The 24,790-nt window shown below is 41.5% G+C and overlaps 1 protein-coding gene and 1 non-coding gene across 3 annotated transcripts; one reads left to right on the top strand and one right to left on the bottom strand.

Annotated features, from left to right (window-relative positions):
* Positions 1-210: 210 nt before the first annotated feature.
* LOC117451509 (SH3 and cysteine-rich domain-containing protein 2-like) lies at positions 211-24,233 on the top strand. 2 transcript variants are annotated; one of them, XM_034089842.2, is made up of 11 exons: positions 211-715; positions 10,318-10,666; positions 12,028-12,122; positions 13,983-14,067; positions 16,165-16,280; positions 17,054-17,123; positions 17,295-17,395; positions 17,490-17,578; positions 20,320-20,371; positions 21,374-21,511; positions 23,581-24,233. In XM_034089842.2, exons 1-11 carry the CDS (start codon positions 629-631, stop codon positions 23,677-23,679), a joined length of 1,281 nt encoding a protein of 426 aa, XP_033945733.1. In that variant the 5' UTR covers positions 211-628; the 3' UTR covers positions 23,680-24,233. The 2 variants fall into 2 exon arrangements, with proteins under 2 accessions (XP_033945733.1, XP_033945734.1); XM_034089843.2 differs by lacking the exons at positions 16,165-16,280; positions 17,054-17,123.
* Positions 22,247-22,319, bottom strand: trnar-ucg (transfer RNA arginine (anticodon UCG)). The gene has a single exon. It is a non-coding gene; the product is annotated as a tRNA-Arg (tRNA).
* Positions 24,234-24,790: the final 557 nt, after the last annotated feature.

Below are 24,790 nucleotides of genomic sequence, written 5' to 3'. Positions count from 1 at the left end.
TTACAATTTAAAAGGTAGTCTATATTTGGGCTTAAAGCATCCGCCCACGACAGTGAATCCTGATTATGTCTAAATCAATCTGGGTAGAGTTGTAAAAATTGAACCAATCATGCGCCCCAGACGCACGAGAGGGCGTGCCTCAGGTTGCGCTTAAATTTAAGTCTGTGCAGTGGTGAAGGACACAGTTCGCTTTGGATTTATAGCCAGCGCCTTCCAGATCACAAGCTTTGTTTGGATGTAATCATACTAAGATATTTTTTCCACATCGACGTTTTGCTGCTTTCAATCTTTTTTTTGTGGGAAACTGTCGGAACTGTGTCACATTGGAGTTTCCAATGCGCCATACGGGATCCTGAATGCTTGTCCTTGCATGGCAGGAGTGAAATATAAACAGCTGGTGTGTGTTTATGTTTAGAAAGTGTTTAATCAACCTGCAGTCGGTGTGTGCAGAGTTAATGGCCATAAGGCGTCCACCTCGCAGCGCGCACACATTCCTGTGATGTGGATCTGTTACACTTTTCCAAGCTTTTATATGGCTAAAGCTCGATATTTCTTATCGACTGGAGACAGTTTGAAGAGGTTTTTTTAATTGTGTGTGTCCTCAACGACTATTTTCTTTACGGTGTCAATGATGACTGAGAACAATGAGATGGAGAGCGACACTCAGCTCCAGCGCTCCCCAAGCACCATGTCCATCCAACCGATGTCATCCAAGGCAAGTTGAGCTTTGCTCCGTAAATTAAATACACTGTAATTTCCTACAGTTACAGATCTCTGTAACTACCTGAAAAAGGCGATCAACTTTGCACAGCAGCTTCCTTCACAAACTGAAACAAAAATATTATTTTGTATAACGGGGAGAGATTCTTTTAATGGTATTTGTGTTGTTTTGTTTATTGTTAATTGTTGCTAATGCCTTCCTCATTATTTCACTGGTTTATGTAATATTGATGTCAATCCCTCACAATTGCAGTTGTATTGTCATGACTGCGTCACTTGGTGTAACTTCACGCGTAAGGTGTGATGTCACTCTGTCTGCCCCTTTCTCTCTGCCGCTCCAAATTCACTTCCTGCTCTCTCTCTCTCTCACACACACACACACACACACACACACACACACACACACACACACACACACACACACACACACACACACACACACACACACACACACACACACACACACACACACACACACACACACACACACACACACACACACACACACACATCTATGCTTAGTATTAATATGCATGTGAACGAGTAAGGATTTCTTGGAAGAACACTACATTATTTTCAGATGTATTACTCGAAGCTCCTTTTTTTCAAGAATGACTTGATGAAATCATATATTTCCCTTCCTTGCTGCTTTCATGCGCACTTTGTTGTAAACCATATGCGGTAAGAATGTTTTTATTGCAATAAACACAAATGGCCACGTTTATTTATATGCAGACCTGGATCTCTTATAGTACAGTGTGGGCCTGTCTGAGGCTCAAGTGTCCTTGCACAGTGTCCTTATGATTCCATCCAATTTGTTGACTAGACTTTATAAACAAAGATATTAAGTGCTGTCCTCCAAGTGCAGGAGCGATGAAAGCTTTCTGAATGTCTGCTGTTTAATGAAGGGCTTTTAGGACACTTGATTCATCAGGTCCAAATATGATGCAACTTTCCCTCAGCTGAGTCTCCATCATGCTTCCTCTGGCCGCCAAGGCACAAACACATGCTGTGGAAATGTTTGAGGAAAAGTTACACTCAGATGTTTCATCTAAATATTTGATGTCCTCTGTGAGATGCAGAAAGTCAGCATTGTATAGCAATCTGTCTCTTGGGTATTCCACTCAAGTTCCAACTCCTCACCAGCTGCTACCAACGAAAATCAAGCGGTATCTTGTGCCAAGCGGGACTGATTAGTATTCACATCATTCACTGGCCAGCTTCACCACATCACACATGTTTGCCACAAAGTAATGTGGCGACCATTCAATCACCCAATCCCCCTGCTCTTCCAATCGATTGATTTCCAGGGCTCTGTTGAATGGATTTGACTTTAATCTTCAGCTCTCATGCTCATTACATGGTTAATATAAGGTTTGTTTCATGTTTGGGGGAAAACGTAATTGTACTTGCCTATCTTTTGAACCTCCTTTTAATGTCCAGGAGTGAAAGCTCTATGCGACTAGATCAATCAATGCTAATTTTCAACCCTGTAGTACCAAGCCTTTTAAGGAATCTTACAGGAAACTATTGAAGTTAATGTCAGCCAGGATATCATATGATGTGTTCCCAGGAGATTGAAATTCTTTACATGAATATTCCACCCATATCTATTTTAAGCACTTAATCAAAACCATACCTATACAAGTAAAAATCACAGCCCAAGGGTTTAACTTTTGAGGGAATCTAATCAGACACACAGCCATGTGTCCATGATGTTTTTAATTAGATAAGGATGACACTGCTTACTCTAATAATAACTGATGCTCCCCCCTGAAATTCACCAGAAGCAAATTCCCCACCAAGATGGATATCAGAAATCAGGAAGAGAGGAGAACTAGTCTGTGCCAGAGGATTAAGAGGAAAGGATGCATGGACTTTCTCTCTGGCTCCCAACAATGTACTGTGGCGTATTGGCTGGCAGAAATGTGATTGGTTGAGCAGATGAAATCGCCTGAGCAGCTATCAGCGGCATGCACTGTCGCTCTTTGTAGAGAGCTGTTTGCTCCATAAGGACTGTTTATGCTTTGGGAGCCTTTCTGTGATAAAACTACACAGGAACATCTCCTTTTTATGATGAGTGCACTGGAGAAACCTCTGAGTGTAAGATGTCAAGATGTAAAAATGATACAAATCCTCCACCGTGTTTTGGGACATTGGCCCGTTTGTCAGCTCGCCCACTTTGTGACAAGAACATTAGTTTCTTCTGTGTCCCTCCGGATTCTTCACACACATTTCTTCACTCAATACGAGCACTTGCTCAGTCAGCAGAGTGATAAAAGGTGTCTGGAAATGCCTAGGTGTGGAAAATTGAGCCGCTTAGCTAAATCTAAACACCAGCTGTCACAGTTAGATCTGTTTTGTCGGATGTAATGCATAACTGTCCTTTGGAACAATAGAATAAATAAATTGTGTGCCAAATGTAGTCGTTTGCGATAATTATACTTAAACAACATCAGAAAAGCCAGGTTTTTTAGGCTGTATGCCCAGAGATGCTTTGAGCTGAATGCTAATGTGAGCATGCTAACATGTGGATGCTTAGCATTGTACTATATTTGTGAACTGTGAACGCATGCTAACATTTCATAATAGGTGCTGGAGATCGCACGATAAGAAACATTAAATTACATTACATGTTACTTGTTAGATGCTTTTGTCCAAAGCGACTTACATACTCAATACTGTGGGAAATCCCCAGAGGAACAATTTGGGGTGAAGTGTCTTGCCCAGGGACACAACGATATGCTGACTGAAGTGGGACTCAAACTTGCTATCCCCTGATTTGAAGTCCAGCACACTATCCACTGAGCCACAGCCTTCCCTAAATAATTCAACAAGATTGATTAGGGAATTTCTAAAAAAATAGCCAAAATCTGCAGGATTCATCTTTTGGGGACCATGAGTCCCTGTGCAAAAGTGAATTGCAAATTGGTTGAGTGAGCGACTGACAGACAGTGATATCCTTTCAGCCAAGCTGGCAGCTTTTCTAAAACTAGACCTCATGAAAGTATCTCTATCCATTTCAATATTAAGGTTTCTCAGACACTCGTGATTAGGCACTTAAGCAGTCTGGTTTTATTATTCACACCTGTTTACACAGGCCAGTGTTAACTGTAACATCTAGTCACTCACTCACATCACACTGCTAATGCTAATGATGTACAGGGTATACATCGATGATTTCTAGTTACTATGCTGTCTTTTTACAATGTATTCTTCCACCTTCTATTTGAAACCTAATGTCACTTCACATTTGGATTTACTTTCTATTCAGATGAAGGGAGATGACACTTATGCAGAGACGTGTGCGGGGAGGTACAGTTGCAGAGGGAGGCCAAGGTCTTTATTGATTAATGTAACACCTTCACTGCTGTGATGTTTATTGATGTGACACTAACGAAAGAGGTGTGAGCTGCTGAAGAACTGGATACTAGGAGGCAACAAGTAGCTTATATGATAACTGGCTGTATATCTGTGCGTATCGCTAACGAGGGGAAGAAAGTATCTGTTTGGGAGATTTATTTGTCGCCTTTGATGCTCACTCAGAAATAACATCCTCCCCCCGTCGTCAGACAATGACAGCCACCGTGCTTGGGGTGTTCAGTGTGTGAACTGTGATTGGGTGAGTGAAAATGGTTGGATGATGAGTTACCAGGGCAGAGCTGCGTGGCAGGGTTGGCTGAATGTGGGCGTGAGGAATTACACTGCAGAGAGGGAAGTGGGTCTTATCCACGCTACTATTTCAAACACAGTTTCGCTCTACAATAAACAATCAGGGGGAGAGTGTGTATGAGCTAGCCTGTGATTGGCTTTCTGTGCTTGTGTGTGTATGTGTTTGATCGGGACAGAAGCAGTTGGAAGCAGCCTGTGATTATCTTGTATTCAAAGCGGATCTGCCATGCTGCCGTGCATAATGACAAACTTTAGCCGAGAAGGGGACATGAAACTGGTTCACACAGTTTCTGTGTAATGACAAAGACCAAAGCTGTTTGAAGGCTGTGCTAAAAGATTTATTTATACGTGTACTTTTTTGTGTCCCATACTGTGTGTCATTGTAATAAATCATTCAGGTTGTTTTTACCAGTTGTTTCCTATCTTCTTATTAAGGTTGTCCATTACTTACCCAAAACAAATGAAGCCATGCCGTGAGGCTGTGAATGCGTCATGTACACCTGGTACCTGAGGTTGACAATTCCCCTTGAAAGCACATATTCTGAAGTCTTAGACCTGGATTTAGCCAGGAAACTGTGTCTCTCTCAGCACAGTTATCCTTCTTGAGACGCAAACATCCTCATCTAGAACAAGGTCGCACACTATGACGGTGACCATGAAGAAAGACAGGTTGTTAAAAGAGAACCTAGTATTTGAGGGGGGGCAAGGCGCTAGGACAGGATTCAAAAATTGAAATTACAGGCTTAAATATTGCATGTACATGGATTTTGTTTTGATTCAAACTGCAAAGTGGGTGTGTCTGTTGTTGTGTTTTCCCAATTTCTTCTGCACTTCCTTTTCTTCTGCTGCTTCGTACACAGGTGTGATTGGCATCGTTCAGGAGTGAAGATGGTGGTAGAATAACAGATATTTAGAGAAAAGCAGCACAATTCTGTCCATTTTTAGACCCATGTACACCTTACCACTCTTTAAGCGTTGTAACTGTTTGACTGTTGGTTTAAGACCAATACAAAAGTTCAGTAATGCAAACTCTACCAGCAAAACCTTTTCACCAAAGTGAGATTATATTTTGACTTTACTGGATGACCTTCATTGAAATTGAAATGCTATCCACTTGGTGAATCATTTAAAACGGTCCGTACTAAAGTATGTCATGGCCACAGGCTGTATTTATGATCATATTCCCGGCAGGACTCATCTTTTGTTGTTCAGTCTTGACGTCTAAACAGGCTGCAGCATATACGTCAGCCTGGGCCCATACTGCTCTGAGGGAGGGAGGAGGAGTTGTCTGTTTGTATGAAATAAGAGCTTTATTATTGAATGATGTCTACTCAAACAGTCCATATGGAGCATTGATTTTTGGACATCTATGTTGGCTACATAAGAACAATTGGAGGTTGGTATGTGGATCGAAGATTTGAAAATGATGTGCTTTTACGGGTCTGCTGAGACAGTCTGTCGCTTGAAAAATATTGTCAGTGCAGGTGCGTGTGTTCAACGTTTTGCATTTTGCATGGAATTGTGAATCATTTTTTAAATGTATAAATAATTGATTTAGAGAGAAACATCAGCAAGCTCAACTGAACCAAAATGTTTCTTTTTGGGAAAGCTGCATTTTTTGCTTAACATAGTTATAGTAAGAAATACATTTAGTAGAGAACTGAAAGAATAGTGCGGTAATTCTCTTGACAGGTACTGTCATGAAATTACAGGGGATCAATAATACATAGGACTAGAACATACACTGAACAAGAATATAAATGCAACACTTTTGTTTTTGCTCCCATTTTTCATGAGATGAACTCAAAGATCTAAAACATTTTCTATATACACAAAATAACCATTTCTCTCAAATATTGTTCACAAATCTGAAAAAACCTGTGATAGTGAGCACTTCTCCTTTGCTGAGATAATCCATCCCACCTCACAGGTGTGGCATATCAAGATGCTGATTAGACAGCATGATTATTGCACAGGTGTGCCTTAGGCTGGCCACAATAAAAGGCCACTCTGAAACGTGCAGTTTTGCTTTATTGGGGGGGTCTGGGGGGGTCCGAAAACCATTCAGTATCTGGTGTGACCACCATTTGCCTCACGCAGTGCAACACATCTCCTTCGCATAGAGTTGATCAGGTTGTGGATTGTGGCTTGTGGAATGTTGGTCCACTCCTCTTCAATGGCTGTGCGACATTGCTGGATATTGGCAGGAACTGGAACACGCTGTCGTATACGCCGATCCAGAGCATCCCAAACATGCTCAATGGGTGACATGTCCGGTGAGTATGCTGGCCATGTAAGAACTGGGATGTTTCCAGCCTCCAGGAATTGTGTTCAGATCCTTGCAACATGGGGCCGTGCATTATCATGCTGCAACATGAGGTGATGGTCGTGGATGAATGGCACAACAATGGGCCTCAGGATCTCGTCACGGTATCTCTGTGCATTCACAATGCCATCAATAAAATGCACCTGTGTTCGTCGTCCATAACATACGCCTGCCCATACCATAACCCCACCACCACCATGGGCCACTCGATTCACAACATTGACATCAGAAAACCCACACGACGCCACACACGCTGTCTGCCATCTGCCCATAACAGTGAAAACCGGGATTCATCCGTGAAGAGAACACCTCTCCAACGTGCCAGACGCCATCGAATGTGAGCATTTGCCCACTCAAGTCAGTTACGACGACGAACCGGAGTCAGGTCGAGACCCCGATGAGGACGACAAGCATGCAGATGAGCTTCCCTGAGACGGTTTCTGACAGTTTGTGCAGAAATTCTTTGGTTATGCAAACCGATTATTGCAGCATCTGTCCGAGTGGCTGGTCTCAGACGATCTTGGAGGTGAACATGCTGGATGTGGAGGTCCTGGGCTGGTGTGGTTACACGTGGTCTGCGGTTGTGAGGCCGGTTGGATGTACTGCCAAATTCTCTGAAACGCCTTTGGAGACGGCTTATGGTAGAGAAATGAACATTCAATTCACGGGCAACAGCTCTGGTGGACATTCCTGCTGTCAGCATGCCAATTGCACGCTCCCTCAAAACTTGCGACATCTGTGGCATTGTGCTGTGTGATAAAACTGAACATTTCAGAGTGGCCTTTTATTGTGGCCAGCCTAAGGCACACCTGTGCAATAATCATGCTGTCTAATCAGCATCTTGATATGCCACACCTGTGAGGTGGGATGGATTATCTCGGCAAAGGAGAAGTGCTCACTATCACTGATGTTTTCAGATTTGTGAACAATATTTGAGAGAAATGGTTATTTTGTGTATCTCGAAAATCTTTTAGATCTTTGAGTTCATCTCATGAAAAATGGGAGCAAAAACAAAAGTGTTGCATTTATATTTTTGTTCAGTGTACATCACAATCAGGTTATGACGCTGGTAAACTTCGGCTCTCAATCTGCCTCATTTTAAACATCGGCCTCCCTCCTCTATTGGATGTGGTATCCCTCTGGCTTGACTCAGGATCATAATGCTCTCGGCTAATGTTCAAATCTAACCAAACAGCAATACTTTTAGGCACGCTCACTGACTGATGATTCGATTAGCTGTAATTGAGACATGTGCTCTTGCCAGAGCTGTTATTCCACTACTCAGCTGCTCTGATGGAGAGAGCATAGCTCAAGACTGTGACGCTGCACCGAAGACACATTAACATTTCATCCTCTTCAGCATGATGTTAATATTTAAATTAGCGTCTCATTTAGAGTTACATAGAATATGAAGCAGGAAATGCTTTTAGGGGAAGGTTACCCTTTGATTGACATGTACCGTGATGCTCTCCAGTCTGGCTGTTCTCTGTGTTTTTGTCTTACAACTTTAACCTTTTAACAGTTAAACTTCAGTTCATTATGTTAATTGTTACATTTCAGTCGCCTAAAAACGTCTTGTTCAGTGTTTGGTTACACTTTGTGTCACCCTTTCCTGCCACTTCCGGATGCACAAAAATGGTGACAATTTCAATTACAAAGCTCGAGGCCTCAAAACCTTCCGGAAACCAATTGGTTGCATCACAATGATGACATCCTATTTTTGTATACAGTCTAAGAGAGTGTGAATTTGAATAACCTGAATTGACCCAGAGGGAGTTGTGTGAAGTCTGATACATTTCCTCAAGTGGTGTCACTTAAAGCAGCGTCTGTTGCACTTAAGCCAGTAACAACACTGTTTATGAGCACAGGCTATATATCAATGCCGGTAGTTTGTCTTTAGATTATAGTATAGAATTACAATCTCCTGCCAGAGGCTAAAAACTGTACTGAATTACAATCAAGGCCATGAGTCAGACTGACACAATAACATTCTATGCACCCAAAGCTACAATATTGTATTAGCTGTCCTTCATCAGTGTACATCTGATGAAGGAAATTATCTAATGGAGATTTACAGGAAGCATATGCACACACTTTCATAGAGTTGTGTTTCTCTTGCTCTGCCTATGTGTGCCTTACAAACGCACACACACAAACTGAAATAGACAAACTGTTTTCATATCTTGTTCCCAGACGTGTGGAGCTGTAAACAGCATGTCCCTGTAAAGTGATTATGTTTGGCACTGAGCACAGAGCAAGGGCAGGGAGGCAGACAGGCAGGGAGGCAGACAGGCAGGGAGGCAGGGAGGCAGAGCGTGTGCACACGGAGGGTCTGTGGCCTACTGATGATCTGTCTGCTTGTCTGTCTGTGTTGATCCATTCTCTCCCCTGCGACACGGCCACGCCCTGACACTGCTCACCCGCTGCCACTGCATACATCATCATCTGTTCACAGAGCCAGAGGAAAACGTCAGGAAACATGCATTTATCTAGCCAATCAATGCTTGATGGCCGCAGAGAGCAGAGCTTACAGGCTTTGTAGCTTGTGTGAATTGCAGCAACCATCAATTGTTGAAGACTGTTTGGTCAATGCAGCGGACAAAATACAAGCATGGGCCATCATGTCAATACACAGGAGGCTACATGCAATTTGAAATGGTTGGATGTTGTAGGCCTTGTGTGCTTAGTGCAGGCCTGTGGCACCATCAATCGGTCCAACGATCAGACTCCATCAGATTAAGGGCCCTGAAGATAGGCTGTTGATAGATGATAACGCTTTGTAAACTGTCTTGTTTTATTTCATCACAATAGCCCCCCTGCCACTAAGAAAATGTCATATGCGCACAGTAGTCCTCAATGTATGGCCGTGGGCATTCTGAAAGAGGCTTATCTTGTTAAACCCTGTGATGCACACGCTGCTCTGTTAGATGTGTGTCTGCAAAGGATATGCGTTGTATCACTAAAGGAATACATCACCCTTTAAATTACTCTTCATCACTCTGTCTGTGTTACCTTGAACTATTCATAAAATATTATTCTTGGCATGCTTCCACTCAGTAAATTATTGATGAATTGAAAAACAGCAATATATATAAATATATATATATTCTCCAATATAGATACTCCAATTTATATTAAAAGTCAGTTTTCACAATCAATTAATCAACTGAAAACTCGCTGACACTTTTGCTGAAATCTAACTATTTAGAAGACTTTCGCATGAACAGTCTCACACCTGCACAGGTTGTGTGAGGGTTTACAAACAGCTACTTCATTCCTCAATACTTTTTTGATTCTTTGTTCACCATGAAGGCATGTGAGGAAAATCTTTTTCATAGGTTAGGGTTATAAAGTATCCATTAAAGGGAACATACAAGTATCTCAGCTATCAATGTGTTGTTTCCATATGAGGTGATATTGCATGAATGAGTCAGCCTCTTCCCGATGGTATACAGATTGGAGCCCGAGGTATTACATGTGCTGCCCTGCAGGCATATTGGACATTTGTTATTGCTCCCAAGTATGCCGCTGCATTCTTGCTCATCTATTGTTTATACTTAGTGTGCCCTCTTTCTTTCTGTCAATGTGTGTGTGTGCAGCTCCAGAGACTAAAACGCTCGATGTCCTTCAAGACCATCATGCGGAGCAAAAGCGTGGAGAATTTCTTCCAGAGGTCCTACAGCGACGCCCGCCTGCCCCCAGACTTCATCACGGACCCACCTCCTCCTTCCCCCCCACTGCTGCCTGGCTCCCCTCTCGTCGGCCACCGCTCCCCCTCCGTATCACCATCCCTCAGCCCCAACCCCTCCATCTCTTCCCATTCCCCAAATCTCAGTCTTTCTCCATCACTGTCCATAAAGCCTCCCCAACCTCAGATCACCCACTGTTTCCAGGACCATGTCTTTCGCAAGCCCACCAACTGCCAGCACTGCAAGCACATGATAGTGGGTAAGACCTCCGCTCTTCATCAAGCCAACTCATATCTGCAGTTTTCACAGGATTTCTGCCATCCATGTCTTCATATATACAGTATGTTGCATCCCATCTCGTGCAACCTGGAGAACAACATGCTTGAGGCATTTATCATTGTTTTATCATGTCTTTATTACTACCGAAGGATTTGAGCAAAAGTTTTGATGTTTGTCGAAATGCATACATTAACCATGTCAAAATCCTCCACATACAAGATAAGATAAGATGCGAGACACTCTATTTATCCAAAATTGTGAAATGTTTGCGTTGCAGCAGTATAAAAAACTGCAAAAAAAGAGAAATTAAAGAGTAGAAATAAATTCTAGAATTTAAACATCTCAAAATAGAATTAAAACAGCATTAAAAAGTAGAAAATATACAGTAGGCTGTGAAGATATAAAATCTATAAACTCTGACAATAGACAGAATATAAAGCAGTATATTATTCACATGAACTGTGTAGGGAATGGAATATAAAATGAAATATAAACATAAAATGTATAGTGTGTCCAGTTGTCCAAAGAGAAGCTATGGAGCAGTGGGTTCTCTGCCAGCCAGATATGTTATAGAAAGATGGTAGCATGAAGGTAATAGTCACTTGGTTTTAAAGACACATTTTAAATAACCTCACCTCAAAGCCAGATTTTCTTGCTCGGTTTATTTAGAATAACAGTCCACATTGGAACGTTAGTCTTCATGCTGCTTTGCTACACTTTCTATCTGAAGCAGTGCGCCTGCTGTGCTGCAGATGTGTGAGTGCTCTTATCCCTAATTGCCTGTATGAACTCCTAGCTGCTGCTAGTATTTTTGCTAAATCCACTTGATGTCTCTATGATTAATTTCAGCCTCCAACCTGCTCCTCTGCAGGCTTTTTTTGCATGCATTGTGATTTGTTTCTCTCTAATGCATCACCTGGCTCCTGCAGTCCATTCAAAGCAGAAGCGGTAGTTTAATTTTTAGTAGTTTGCTTCCCCATCTACAACAAATCAAAACATCTATCATTGCATAACATCTCAATGCTCAACATTTCTATTACTGAAGCACCTGAAAGCAAATGTGAAAAAGCAACGGGCCAAATCAATTAAGATTGAAATATCTCCAGCTGGTTTCCAATCTCTCCAGGTTGTTTTTGAAGGGGAGCTGTTGATTGTGAAGCTGTTAGTGTCAGTGCCAGCTTAATACAACTGGGACAACTCTTGATTAAACTCTCTACCTGAGCGCAGGAAACATGTACCTATGATCTGAAGGACACTTTGGTTTGTTAGGACTGCAGCCTGCTGTCTGTTTCTTTTGTGTGGCAGTCTGCGTCATTCTCTCATCTCTGTCCCTCTCTGCAGGAAACTCCAAACAGGCCCTGCGGTGTAAAACCTGCAAGATGGCTGCTCACCTGTGGTGCACCTCTGAACTCTCGCAGCAGCTGTGTTATGGGAAGGTGCGAAGACGCTCACAGAATTTTGATGATATCATTCCCTTTAAATATATATATATTACTTTTTATTTTTTCAGAAACATGTATGAATATCTTGGTTTGCTCAGTGTTTTTTTTCAGTTTTCTGTGAACCAATCTGTGATTCTGTGTTCATTTATTTGGCAACTTTTTTGGAGCAGCAAATAAAAACCTCTCTCAAACGAAGCATGTCAGGATCAGGATTAAATAAACAACCCATGTTGAGTGGCGGGCTTTAGGACTATGCAGATTGTGTTACCGTGGTAAGAAAAGGTTAACTGGCTGTTTCTATTCTTTGTGCTGAGCTAAGCTAACCCGCTGCCGGCTGCAATATTCATATTTAACAACAATTATTAGAGTGGTTTCGATATTAAATGCTTTTTAACAACAAAGATGTTGCTAAGAAAAATATCCTTGGCAGGTAAAATAAAGGTCACCACATAATATAGTGTGCGTTCGCCGTTCAGTAACAGTTTATCATGTTTTTTTGAGATTATAATTACTCAGTTTGCCATTTTTTTTGCAGATAATACATTTCTCCTCCCTAATCCAATTTTTTGTTCCTCCAATTTCTCTCCCTGACATTTTTTTTTAGGTCGGATTAAAAACACACCAGCAACAATAACAGTTCAGATTACATCATGATTTAAATAACCTGAGCAGGAACATTGTTACCATGGTAACTTTACCATGAAACTGAACTGCTTTATTGCGCAATTTCACCTGCATTCGCCAATAATTAAATATATTAGTGGAACAGTGTTTCAAACTGTGCATGGATAAAATAAAAACATGTGAACACTGTTGATGTGAGGAGAGTAGGCTTCAAATTGGAATGAATTTCAGACAGAGCTTTTGGGTTTGTCCTCTCGTGCAGGCTAGAGGACATTAGCATGGAGAAAGAGGCGAGACCTTCTGAGAGCCACTTGGAAAATGTAAGAGCACTGTGTCCAAATCGACTCAGAGCATTTTGATAGAAATGCACAGAGAGGGAGAGCCAGGGGAACGATGAGGGCAGCAAAAGGTACAATATTATCACACAACAACCAGGTTTTTGTAACAGGAGCGCTGGTGTCAGTGTGTTCCTCTCGTCATCATTATATGATACACTGGCTGGCTCATTTGCAAGTCAATGCAAAGACAAACTGATACCTCAGCCGAGTCACCTACTGCATGAAATTGTACCCACGCAGACACACGCAGCATAACATGTCCCTGCTTGTGTTAAAGTCATTTGCATATTTCCGGTGGTTGATTGAATGTATTGTTCATTATAAGCAGTAAATAGAACCTCAGTTATTTCAAAGTACTCCTTAAATGTCCCAATGTCACTACATAGATGGAGCCATTTCCCCATCAGCTCAGTCTATAAACAATCATTAAAAATCATCCTTTCTTACCTAGTTCTTGTGATAAGAATAGCGATCATTAAACAAATTACAAGGGATTGGCTAAAAGATAATAACTTAGTAAACTCACAATGGAATAACCTAGTAAATTAAATCTATGTAATGGAGGAAACAACTATGAGAATTAGAAACCAAATGCATATCTTTGAGGAAAGGTGGGAAAACTTAGTAAAGTATAGAACACTATAATAAAGATTTGTAAGGAACATGAGGTAAGAATTGATAATTAATGTATACCTGAGTATTAATAGTGTATCCATTCTTTTATTTGCATTATTATTATTATTATTATTATTTCCTTTCGGATTTGTCAACTGTTATGTAGTTAATTTATGTACCTATGTGTTCATTTTGTTATGTATGCTTTGTGAATAATATTTTAAAATGCAAATAATTCGTTTTTTAAAAAATCCTTCTTTCTGCTCTCCTCCGTTAGTCTGGAGCGTTCAAGCGAAACTTCAGCTCACCACTGCTGGTCAACGATCAATTGTCTGTCGTCAAGGAAGTTCAACCGAGCCAAGGTGAGCATACCTGAAAGACCGTGTGTGTGTGTGTGTGTGTGTGTGTGTGTGTGTTCACGAGTGACTGCTTTGTTATGTACGTGCTTTTGTTTCGTGATGTTGCTGCTGTCTAGCCGTTTGGTTCATTTGTAGATGTTTGTGTGCTTGTGCATGCACTGTAATAAAACCAGAACTGTCTCCATCTCACCTGACGGCCGAGGAGCATGAAGTGGGAAAATGTAAAGAGGAAGAACAAATTCAGCTTCTCTTGGTGGCGGACGGACGCACCCTGAAAGTATGTGAATAAATATTCATACATTTTTATATTTCTGTTTATGCTTTGTATTGTTACTCCTTGCACTTCAGTTTCATTTGGTTTTAACCTGCCTGAGGATTATAACTCTTCAAAAAATGATGTACATTTTATTTAGTTTACAATAATGGAAGCAAACAAATGGGACACTTTCTCGTTTGTCTTTGTCAAGTAAACCTGCGGAAGGTTAAAACGCAGGGACAAGCACACACTGAATTTGTTCTTCTTTTCATCATCATCTCTAAATAAGAACTTGTTTTTCCTAGCCTATACCTTCGGAAGATATTATATTATATATTACTATTATATATATATAATATGTGGAGATGCATTCTTTCACCTCCCAGACTGTATAACTCATTGAATCAGACATGACACCTCATGCTACCTTGCACGTTCCATAAAGCAGGGAACAATTAATCGACAGCTCTGTCACCCCCCCGGGCGGAGCAGCGTGACGCCTGGGACTCCTCCAGCTGAGGCTGCAACCTGCCAAACTCACAATCACACATTTCAAAGTGTTCTCGTAATTATGCTCACTAAAGGCCTGGTGAAATGCTGAACCCGCATAACATTTAGTTACAGATCGGGTCATTTCCCATCAACTGCCTTTTGGCAAAGCAGTGCCATACTGAACCATAGTTATGAGTGTGAGAGGAATAGCTGCAGGAGAGAAGTACTTAACATTCAATGTTATAGGTTGCAATCTCTGAATGACAATTCAAATCATATTAGCTACCAATTGAAATGTGTGCAAGGATTCTTCATTAAAAGAAACACAGCTGTGTTGGGTTGATATATATATATGGTGAAAGAGCTTTTTGGACCAAACGAAAGACAACCCCAAAATGTGGGCTCAATTATGAGTCACTTGTCAAACCCTGGTTGTTATTCAGTGTATAGCTTATAGTCTGTCAAAGTAATTACGTCACAAAAGCCTATAAGGTTGAAAAAGATGAAGCCATGTCACACATAATTCTCCTTTCGGCACTGAAAGGAAAGCTGAAGGTCACTTGCTTGGTGAAAATAATGATGAGTCTCAGTAAGACTTTCTGCTCTTTACTCTCTTCCTCTGCATGCTCTAACGTGCAGAACTGCCAGCGTCACTGAAAAGGCTCCAACCTATTTAAAGCACAGGTAAACCTTATCGCCTGTAATTGCATACAGCAGGTGCACTGAAGGCACTCCTGTTTAATTTATCCCCAAGAGCTTTAAGGGCGCTGACGTCGATATATGGAACTGCAAATTATTATGTCTTCATCCTGCAGACTGCCAGAGCGCCTGGCCCTGGAGGAAAGTCATCATTTGAATCGTTTAGATATGGATGGAAAAAGGAGCAGAAAACCTAATACCTCACTTCAGTAATACTCTCGTGGCACCAAGTGCTGCCATCCGCATGAAATGAAGGACTTTTTTAAGCTTTCCATCTTTTTTTATCTTATCTCTTATTCCACTTCTCCCCAACAACAGCTCACCTTATATAACCTCAAATGAACTATTGAGACGAAAACACATTTACTGACATCAAGTATGTGTATTAAATAAATCAAAGCGCGTAAAGTTTTGTAAAGTCTTGATGTCTCGTTCACTTTTGGCTGCTGTTCTCTGTCAGATCTAAAGTGGGTCAGTTTGGCCCAGCACTCTACTTTAGTTATATTTAGACCCTCTGGTTCCTCCAGATTGGCACGCAGTGTAGCCCAAGATGTGCGTGGAGCTGTATCTTCGCGTGAATCATTTCAATGTGTTCTTAAAGAAAGGGAATATAACTGCGCATGAGTTTATGAATGTGTGTTTGTGTGTTTCAGAGGCAGCGAGGATGCGTGTGGACCCTGTGTACGCCGCCCTGCGCTTCGGGACGTCCTTGGCGCATATGAGCCGCTCCAGTTTTGGCAGTTTGTCAGAGTCACCAACACGCAGCCTGGTATGACATCATCACCCTGTGTTGGGGTTGAGGACGGTATGATCCGTGTGATAAGGACGTTTTTACGAGACCCGTCCATTTGTTAACTCACTGGTGAATTATGGAGACCCTAGATACTGCAGTGCAGGGATGTCTACACGCCCAAGTTCATATTCTTCCATCGTTTCTAAAAACTTTGCAAATCATCTAAAAATATCAATAGATGGGGAGATTGTTACCTCTTTGGCTTTTGGCCTCATCTAACAAATGACTGTAAAACACATTAGATATTGATTTGATAGATAGATAGATATATTAATACTTTTATACTTTATTGATCCCAATTTGGGAAATAATTTTCTCGCAGAAGTTTGTTCAGACATGAAAATACAAATGCTTAAAATACTTAAAAAAGTGGGAAAGATAATTAACAATTACAAATTAAATGAAAACATTTAAATATGTTATCAAATACAAACAATATAAATAAAGCAATATACAATATTTGGGACATTTATCGAAAATGAGGAAACATAGTTCCCTAAAATTGTAAAACTGTTGCTTAAAAACAAGGCTTTTTAAAAGATTCCTTATCATGCTAGTCCCCTACTTGAAATCAAACCCACCGAAAACTATTTCAATAGTGATTATGGCATGTATGCAGATCTGTTTACAACACCAAGTACTACTGATCTGTCTTTTGTGCTTCTGACACATCTCTACGCCCACTGTCAAATGTATACTCTTTGATATCCTGGTGTTAACTTTTGATTTGTTTTTCCTTCTTTGACAAGGGGGAGGGAGGTGAGGAGATGCAGCAGAGACAGTACAGCATGGATGAAGAGATTACTCAGGAGACAGGGGGTAAACACTGCTGTGTGTCTGTGTATCCATGCTTTTGTGTCTATTATTATGCTGTGTTTACTGTGCATGCCTTTCTGTGTGTGAGAGAGACTTACTTGTTCAAAAGGTCACGCCTGATTGCATATATGTGAATGCCTGACAACTTCTAAGAAAATTCCTCGCCGCCCTCAGACAACCCTTTCCCCGACGCTGAGATGGAGGAGGAGGAAGAGAGTGGCAGCCAGCTGAATCTCGCAGAAGCTCCGGACCCTGCAGAGGAGAACAATGTGATGGTACACATGTGCACTGTGCAGACTGTCACATCTTGTTGTGTTCCTCCCTGGAGCGTGTATATCTGTATCACGACATCTTCGTCCCTTTGTCCAGGTTCCCAAGCGCATTGAAGTTCACTCCATCCACACCTACGTAGCGCTCTACAAGTTTCTGCCTCAAGAACAGAACGACCTGGAACTCCAGTGAGTAGAAGTCACACTGACTACATACAGGAACCTTTGTCTGTTTGGAATACAAATGCCACAGCGCTTGTTTGCTGTTATTTGCTTGTTGTTAGTGGTTGCATTTTTGCCCCAGCTGTTGTTCCTGCTGGATAACATGTCTCCACCATCTGTAGAGGACGGGGCCGGGGTGCCCTTAAGGACGACTAATTATAAACCGGCAGCCCATCCCTGTCCCTTTACAGGGCTGTAGTCTGAGCTGTGTACCCATCAGGGGGGAGGATGGAGAAACTCAACAACTGAGAAATGAAAGAGCGGACAGACACAAGGGAATAGGCATGAAGCTGAAGTCTATTATAGGCAGAGAGGGAGAGAATGGGAAAATAGGCAGCGAAAAGTGCAGCTATAGAAGTCAAAGCTCCATAAAGGAAGGGTGAAGATAGGAAGGACAGAACAGTAAAAAGAAGGACAGGATGTGTGTGTATGAATGGTTAGGGGACAATGGAGGGACATCAATGAGACCGTTGTCAGCCATCTGCGCCGTGGCTATGTGTCTGTAACTGCCCACTATATGTGGGCTAATGATATCGCAGTGTGTCTCTGTGCTTCAGTCAGGGAATTTAGCAGCATGTACTGCACTCAAATTAGATATGCACGAGCTTTACTTCTAATTAATTATTTTCCCACATTGCACATTTACCCAAAGCCATCATGTTCAAATGACTGAGTTGAAATTCTGAGTGATAAGCATGCATTGGTGTGGCCTGAAAAGGATATTTTGAGAGAAGACTGCACTGGACAAATACAAAAGATCTATGTTTGGGTCATTTAAAATGATTAGAGTGTAATTTCAGGGCAATCTTCCTATTTTTTCTACACAAGTCTAGACCTTGCTTATGTTCAAGCCTTCAATATAAATGTGAAATAAGATTAGTTTAGCTTTATTCATAAATTGAATAGGATGAAAAAAGTAGCTGATCAAATCAAATCAAATCAAGTTTTATTTATATAGCACATTTATTAACGATTTTTGTTCGAGCCAAAGTGCTGTACATATAATAAAAATAGCCTACAGTAGAGACACTTTACAGCAAATACAACAGCACAGATTGTTCAGAATATCAGTATGAGAAAAACGACACCCTCTGTCCTTAGACCCTCACATCGTACAAGGAAAAACTTCCAGAGAAAACCCACAGTTTAAAGGGAACATGGGAGAAACCTCAGGGAGAGCAACAGAGGAGGGATCCCTCTCCCAGGACGGACAGACGTGCAATAGATGCCGTGTGTAAATCGAAGAGATAATACATTTTACAGCATATAGACCGAATGTTAGGAAACGCATGTGTCTGTAATAAGAAGATGAATCCACGAGGATGTCAGCTACAATCCTGTGGAAGCCATCAGGGAAGCAGCATGACGAGACCCAAGGCAGGACCGCAGAGACAGGTTCAGCCACGACCCGAAGTCCACGACTTAATCCAGAACTCAGGATAGAGGATCCAAGACACAGGACTACAGCAAGAGGATCAGCCTCGACTCCGGATCCCGGCGTAGATATAGATACAAAACAAGAAAAAAGATTTGGCTGGGTTAATCTGAACAAGAGAAAACACAGACACAGACGGAGAGGGAAAAGGTCATTGGATAAAAGTTATTCTTGATAACCCTCTAGAAAGATCTCATGAACTTCCCCACTCAATCTATCAAGACCCGAGCAGTTCTATTAGATATAGGATAAGAAACAGAGATAGGGAGCATAACAACCTATCGCTTCGTCAGATGCACTCCCCCACTTATCTAAGTGACTCTGTACCCCGTAAGATGCCTAAAGATAAATGTATTCTACTCTGCCTTTTCTCCGGTTTCCATTTCATTAAGAGAAAACCCAGAAAAACCAAGTCCCTCACATTGAGCTGCTTTTCCTCTCTGGCTGTAGGTGCACAGACACAGGAAATACTGATGCAACATTTGATATATTTCCAAATGTTAAGATTGCGAAATGACATTTATTTAAATTACAACATGTTCCCTATCCATTATTGGAGAATAATTAAATGTGCTCTTTCTGACACAAATGAGCAAATCTGCCAGTTCCAAGGACATGTATTTAACTAGGCCGATCCCACTGTTCAGCTGTTTCTTTTAAATAGCTGTGAAAAACATTAGTGTAACAAATGATTGTTTCATATGTAAAACATGGTCAGTTTAAGTTTGAGATATATGGGTCTTACCCTACTTTGAGTTGATGTAAGTGTGCAAACTAAAGTGTGTGTGTTGCGGCGATCATAGAGGGCAGAGAGCAGACACCCAGGAGACTGCATGTACAGAAATGCATTCCGAAAAGCAGTTTCAGTGAAACTAGGACAACTTGTACTCCTTTTTGGGGTGGAGGGTTGGTTTAAAAAAAAAAAAAAAATAATAATCTGGTAGTGACATTAGCATTCAGGCCAGGTTAGCAGATTTGGTCCGGCCTTACCCTCTGCAGTAGACACTACTTAGTCATAATTCATGGAGTCTCTGCTGCTGTGTAAACCGAGCGACACCACTTTAACCACTTTGTAACCATGGGTACAACAGCTTTCTCTGGCAGTTTAATAATGTGGTCTTCAGCCCTTGTATTCAACTCTTTTTTTTTCTTGATGTGCTTGCTGCTCTCACCCTCTCACCTCCTTCTCCTCATCATGTATCCAACTTCCCTCCCCCTCAATCCCCTCCCCTTTATGCCTCCTTTACCGTCTCTCATGTCTTATCTCCTCTAGACCTGGTGATCGTGTGCAGGTCACTGACGACTCTGGTGAGGAGTGGTGGAAGGTGGGTATTAATTCACTTGCAGGCATATTTGTGTGTGCTTGTTGGCGGGGCATCTGTGTAGATAGTGTGTGTTTGAGAGCGTAGACATTTGTGTACGTGCATTTATTGTGTGCATGTGTTAATTTGAGGCTTTAAAACAACTATTGCTTGACACCTGCTTAATTTCTTCCAGAAACATGCAGGCAGCCACAGACAGAAATAGAACATAATTTCCTCTGAAAATTACAGAGTTTAACATAATGAACCTGACAAGTGCTGCAACCTCAACGAGGTCTTTATTGAGTCGGTAATGAGCATTGCTCGCTCCTGATGAAAACCAATGTGCTTCTGTACTGTAAGTGTAGGTTTTCCATCGCAGAAAAAGGAAGAAGCACCAAGTCTTAAATAAAGTGCAGTCTGTTTATCTTCCATCAGCGTACCAGTGTTTACTAGCACTTAGGTGGCCTAAAGTAATGCAGCAGTCATTAAGCACTTAAAAATATACACTGCCGCTCCAAAATTCTGTTTAATTTGTGAATCATCTGTTCATCACTGATGTATGGTTTGTGCATAACTTCAATATGCACATCAACACCTGAGGCAGAGGGTGATAAACAGAATCATTGCTGCATTGCTGTTATTCCAGCAAGCAAATTCTTTCTGTATTCAGAAATGAAATTGCCTCTTAATTTGAGTAATTTGAGTGTTCTGTCTTCCTAATTCTTTACTAGTCTCTGCAGCCTCAATGATTCATCACTGCACAGTTAGAAGTGTCACTTTTGATCTCACTTTGTTTTTTAATGTCCCATTACTATTCAGAATGGAGAAACTCCCTTTTCTACCAATGAAACATAATGAAACACATTATTAAGTTCAGAAACGTTAAGCCAGTCTGGACCTCTGTGTCAGACAAAACATTCTCATCATCAGCCACACAGGGAAAACTAATATATGGTACATACTAAGTCGTCTTTCAACAGTATATTATCCTGACACCCACGTTTTTCTCCTTTGTTTTTCCAGGGCAAGAGTGGCGACAAAGTAGGCTTCTTTCCTGCCAACTTTGTGCAGAGGGTCCGGCCGGGGGAGCGAGTGTGGCGGGTCGTCCAGGGCTTTCCAGGAAACCGAGAGAGAGGACACATGGCCGTGAAGGAATCCCAGGTACACTGAGATGAGCTAACCTTTTAATGACTTATTCCACTGTGTGTCTTTCTCTCATTTATGTTTATGATTCTCAACCCTCATCCGGTTGGTGTACCCATGGACCCCAGGGTAATACTTATTTTCAAATGTCGCAGATGCCTATATGATCATTCCAATGTTTCATTACTGTGTTAATCAATTTGTTCCTAATGAGTTTTATGTTTTCTTGGTTTTAAAAGCACCACTTTACAAGGCAAAAGCAAAAGCAGGCACTTTTCAGCCAATGCAATATTTAAGGGGACCTATCATGCAAAATACACCTTTTGATGTCTTTCACAAAGTGTAAGAGAAACAAAACCCTCTCTCTTTCCTCAAATCCAGGGGTACAACGGAGCTGATCCAGATTTGCGTCCGATATGGCATTTAATCACGGCAGTATTTAGATAGATAGAATTGGAGGGATGAAACCCGACGGCTCACAGTCCAAGCCCCGACTGACTGAGACACTGATCTCTGCATTTGACCCATCCTAGTGTTAGGAGCAGTGGGCTTCCATTAAGTACGGCAACTGGGGAACGACGCCTTGCTGCAGGGAAACCTCGGTAGCACTTGGTCTACTGGGGCTTGAACTGGTGACCTTCCAGTTGCCAAGCCAAGTCCCTATGGACTTTGCCGCAACCACCGTATAATGGAATACCATTTTTCTGAAGGCAACGATGCCACGGAAAACAGTCATCTACAATTACAAAAATTCGACCGCGGCAGGACTCGAACCTGCAATCTTCTGATTCGAAGTCAGACGCCTTATCCATTAGGCCACGCGGCCACGCTGTGGACCTTGTCGTCTTTTTTGTTTTTTTTCATCCGAGGACCCAGAATCAGCACTTCTCTAACAGGGCTGAAACAGAGGGATATGAGGGATGTCTAACATGCATGATCTCTTTGGTATTTTGAGAAAAACACATTATAGAAATGTTTTTTAGATATTTTTTCATATATCTGAGACCCATAATATATGCCTAAAAATAGCATAATAGGAGACCTTTAACAAAACAAATAGGATACATAGTTAAAATGAACACCATGGGGCCTGATGTCATTTTGATTTAGACACACAGAGATTACTTTATGTACTCTGTCTATTTTGGTTTAACCCAATATGCAGATTAACTTTATTAATGTATTAGTTATTTAGAACGTGTATTAATTAATTGTTTTTTCTGGCTTAGATAATTACATAGCAATGTCATGAGATAAAGAAAACATATTGCTAGTTTTTTTCTTGCAATAGTTTATTCTTGGGGTCCTCCACCCGAGTCCTTGTAATATGTTAGAGGGTCAAGGATCAAATCACTACACTGACACTTTGAAGGAGAATGTGTCAGCCTGCGTAGTTGGGATGATCTATTTGTGGTACTCCTTTATCCTGTTCAGAGTTGCAGGGTGCGAGAGCTTATCCCATAACCCACTGGGTGAGAGGCGGGACACATCCTGATCGGTGTTTGATCAAAAGATTGGCAACAAAATCATTTCTGTGTCTGTGTGTTTATTATGAGGCTTTTTTACATTATCTTTTACACACTCAGCATGAAAACACACATATTTTTGTTTTTAATGTCATTTCACAAATCCAAAACAGGTTGTGTGTCCACTATAAGAAAACGCTGTTTACTGTCACCATAGTTTACCATAGTCACCATTTTCCTTAAGCGCAGTTTACAAAATCTTCTTGATAATGAAAAATAACCACAAATGAGTTGTCTGATAATATAGTATTTCTAAATTCAAACTGTCAAAAACTAGACTATTTCTTTTGTATTAAAAGTTGATTATAACAAAGATATAGCAAGCATTCATTATCTTCAATACCTGTCTGCCATTGGCACTTACTTCAAGCTTTGTAATTCATTCTGATGGCGGTAATGCTCCAGGGAAAGATGAAGACACTCCACATCATCTTCTGCCAAGATGGATATTCTTGTGGACAATTCCCCCGACACAAACCTATATTTTAAAAGTGCTATTAATTTTCTTATCATTTCCCTAAAAGAAAATGTAATGACTCCTTTCTTCCCCCTTCCTTTCAGATCTGTGTGGGGAAGCGGGAAGAAGGCGATGTGTTTATGAAGCTAAGCAGTGGGAAGAAGAGAGGGCTGGTCCCAGCTGACTCCATAGAGGAGATCTGAGCCTCTGTGCTCCCATCGCCATCCTTTCACTTCTACTCCCCCCAGGAGGCTCCCATCTTCAGACTATCAGCATCACCCCTCCTCCCCCTTTCCCTCTGCAGAACAACAGCTGCAGCCTTCTGCAACCAATCCTGCCTGACTCAAACCAAACACACAGAGGAAAAACGAACACCTCTGCAAAGATCCGGGACCACAGCCCTTCACGAGCACACGGTTTCCAATTGATTTGATCTACTGGCTTTCAAGAGTTTTCAGATATGCAGTAGTCCTGTTTTAGAGAGGAACTGTTTTCAGCACTTTTATCTTAAAGGAATGGTATGCTCATGACACTCATTTTAAAAAAATTATCATCCGATAAAACAGACCAGTCTCTGCCAGTCTCTCTCTTTTTTTTTTTAATCCGATGACATTATCAGTGATTTTAAACTGATTATATACCGAAATAACATCAACACTGTGGGCGCCGCCATTTCCCGGACGTGACGTAATCCATGCGTTTGGTTTTCGAAGACACGTTGATCTCCATGTTATTTACTGTAGTTTCTCTCTTCAAATATGCCTCACTGTATCGCGAAATATTGCCATAATTCGGATAGGAACAATCCACGGAATGCTCGGTTCCATCTGTTGCCAAAAGGTAAGCATAAGAAGTACATTCGGAGGCAGTGGCTAGCGAAATGTGGCCGGCCCGAACCGAGAGATTTACAGGCTCATGTATGCAGCGAACATTTCACATTTCCGGACGACTACTCTGAGAGTATGATCAAACATAACATGGGATTTATGGAACAACCATTACTTAATGGAGATGCAGTACCATCGGTCTTTCTGGTGTCATCACCGACCAGGACACCAGTTCGGCCAGTTGAGAAATCGCCCTCTGCAAGTGTGAAGCGACGGAGGAGCAGAAGTAGTGCTCGGAGTAAGAATAAGGTATGTTATAGCGCATTTCCATTGCAGCGGCTAGCCCCGTTTTAACGTCCAGGCCAAGCCAGTTTTTGGTGGCCTTTCCATATAGCGTAGTACCGGCTAGTGTGTATTTCCCCCCAGTTTTTCCGGCCCCATAAAATCGTGATTCTATGGCCAGGGACAACGAAGCTGAGTATGCTAA

The sequence above is a fragment of the Pseudochaenichthys georgianus genome, chromosome 8, assembly GCF_902827115.2.
Source record: "Pseudochaenichthys georgianus chromosome 8, fPseGeo1.2, whole genome shotgun sequence".
Classification (NCBI taxonomy): Eukaryota; Metazoa; Chordata; class Actinopteri; order Perciformes; family Channichthyidae; genus Pseudochaenichthys; species Pseudochaenichthys georgianus.
The sequence above is the reverse complement of the archived record's forward strand: the minus strand, read 5'-3'. Positions and strand labels throughout refer to the sequence as shown.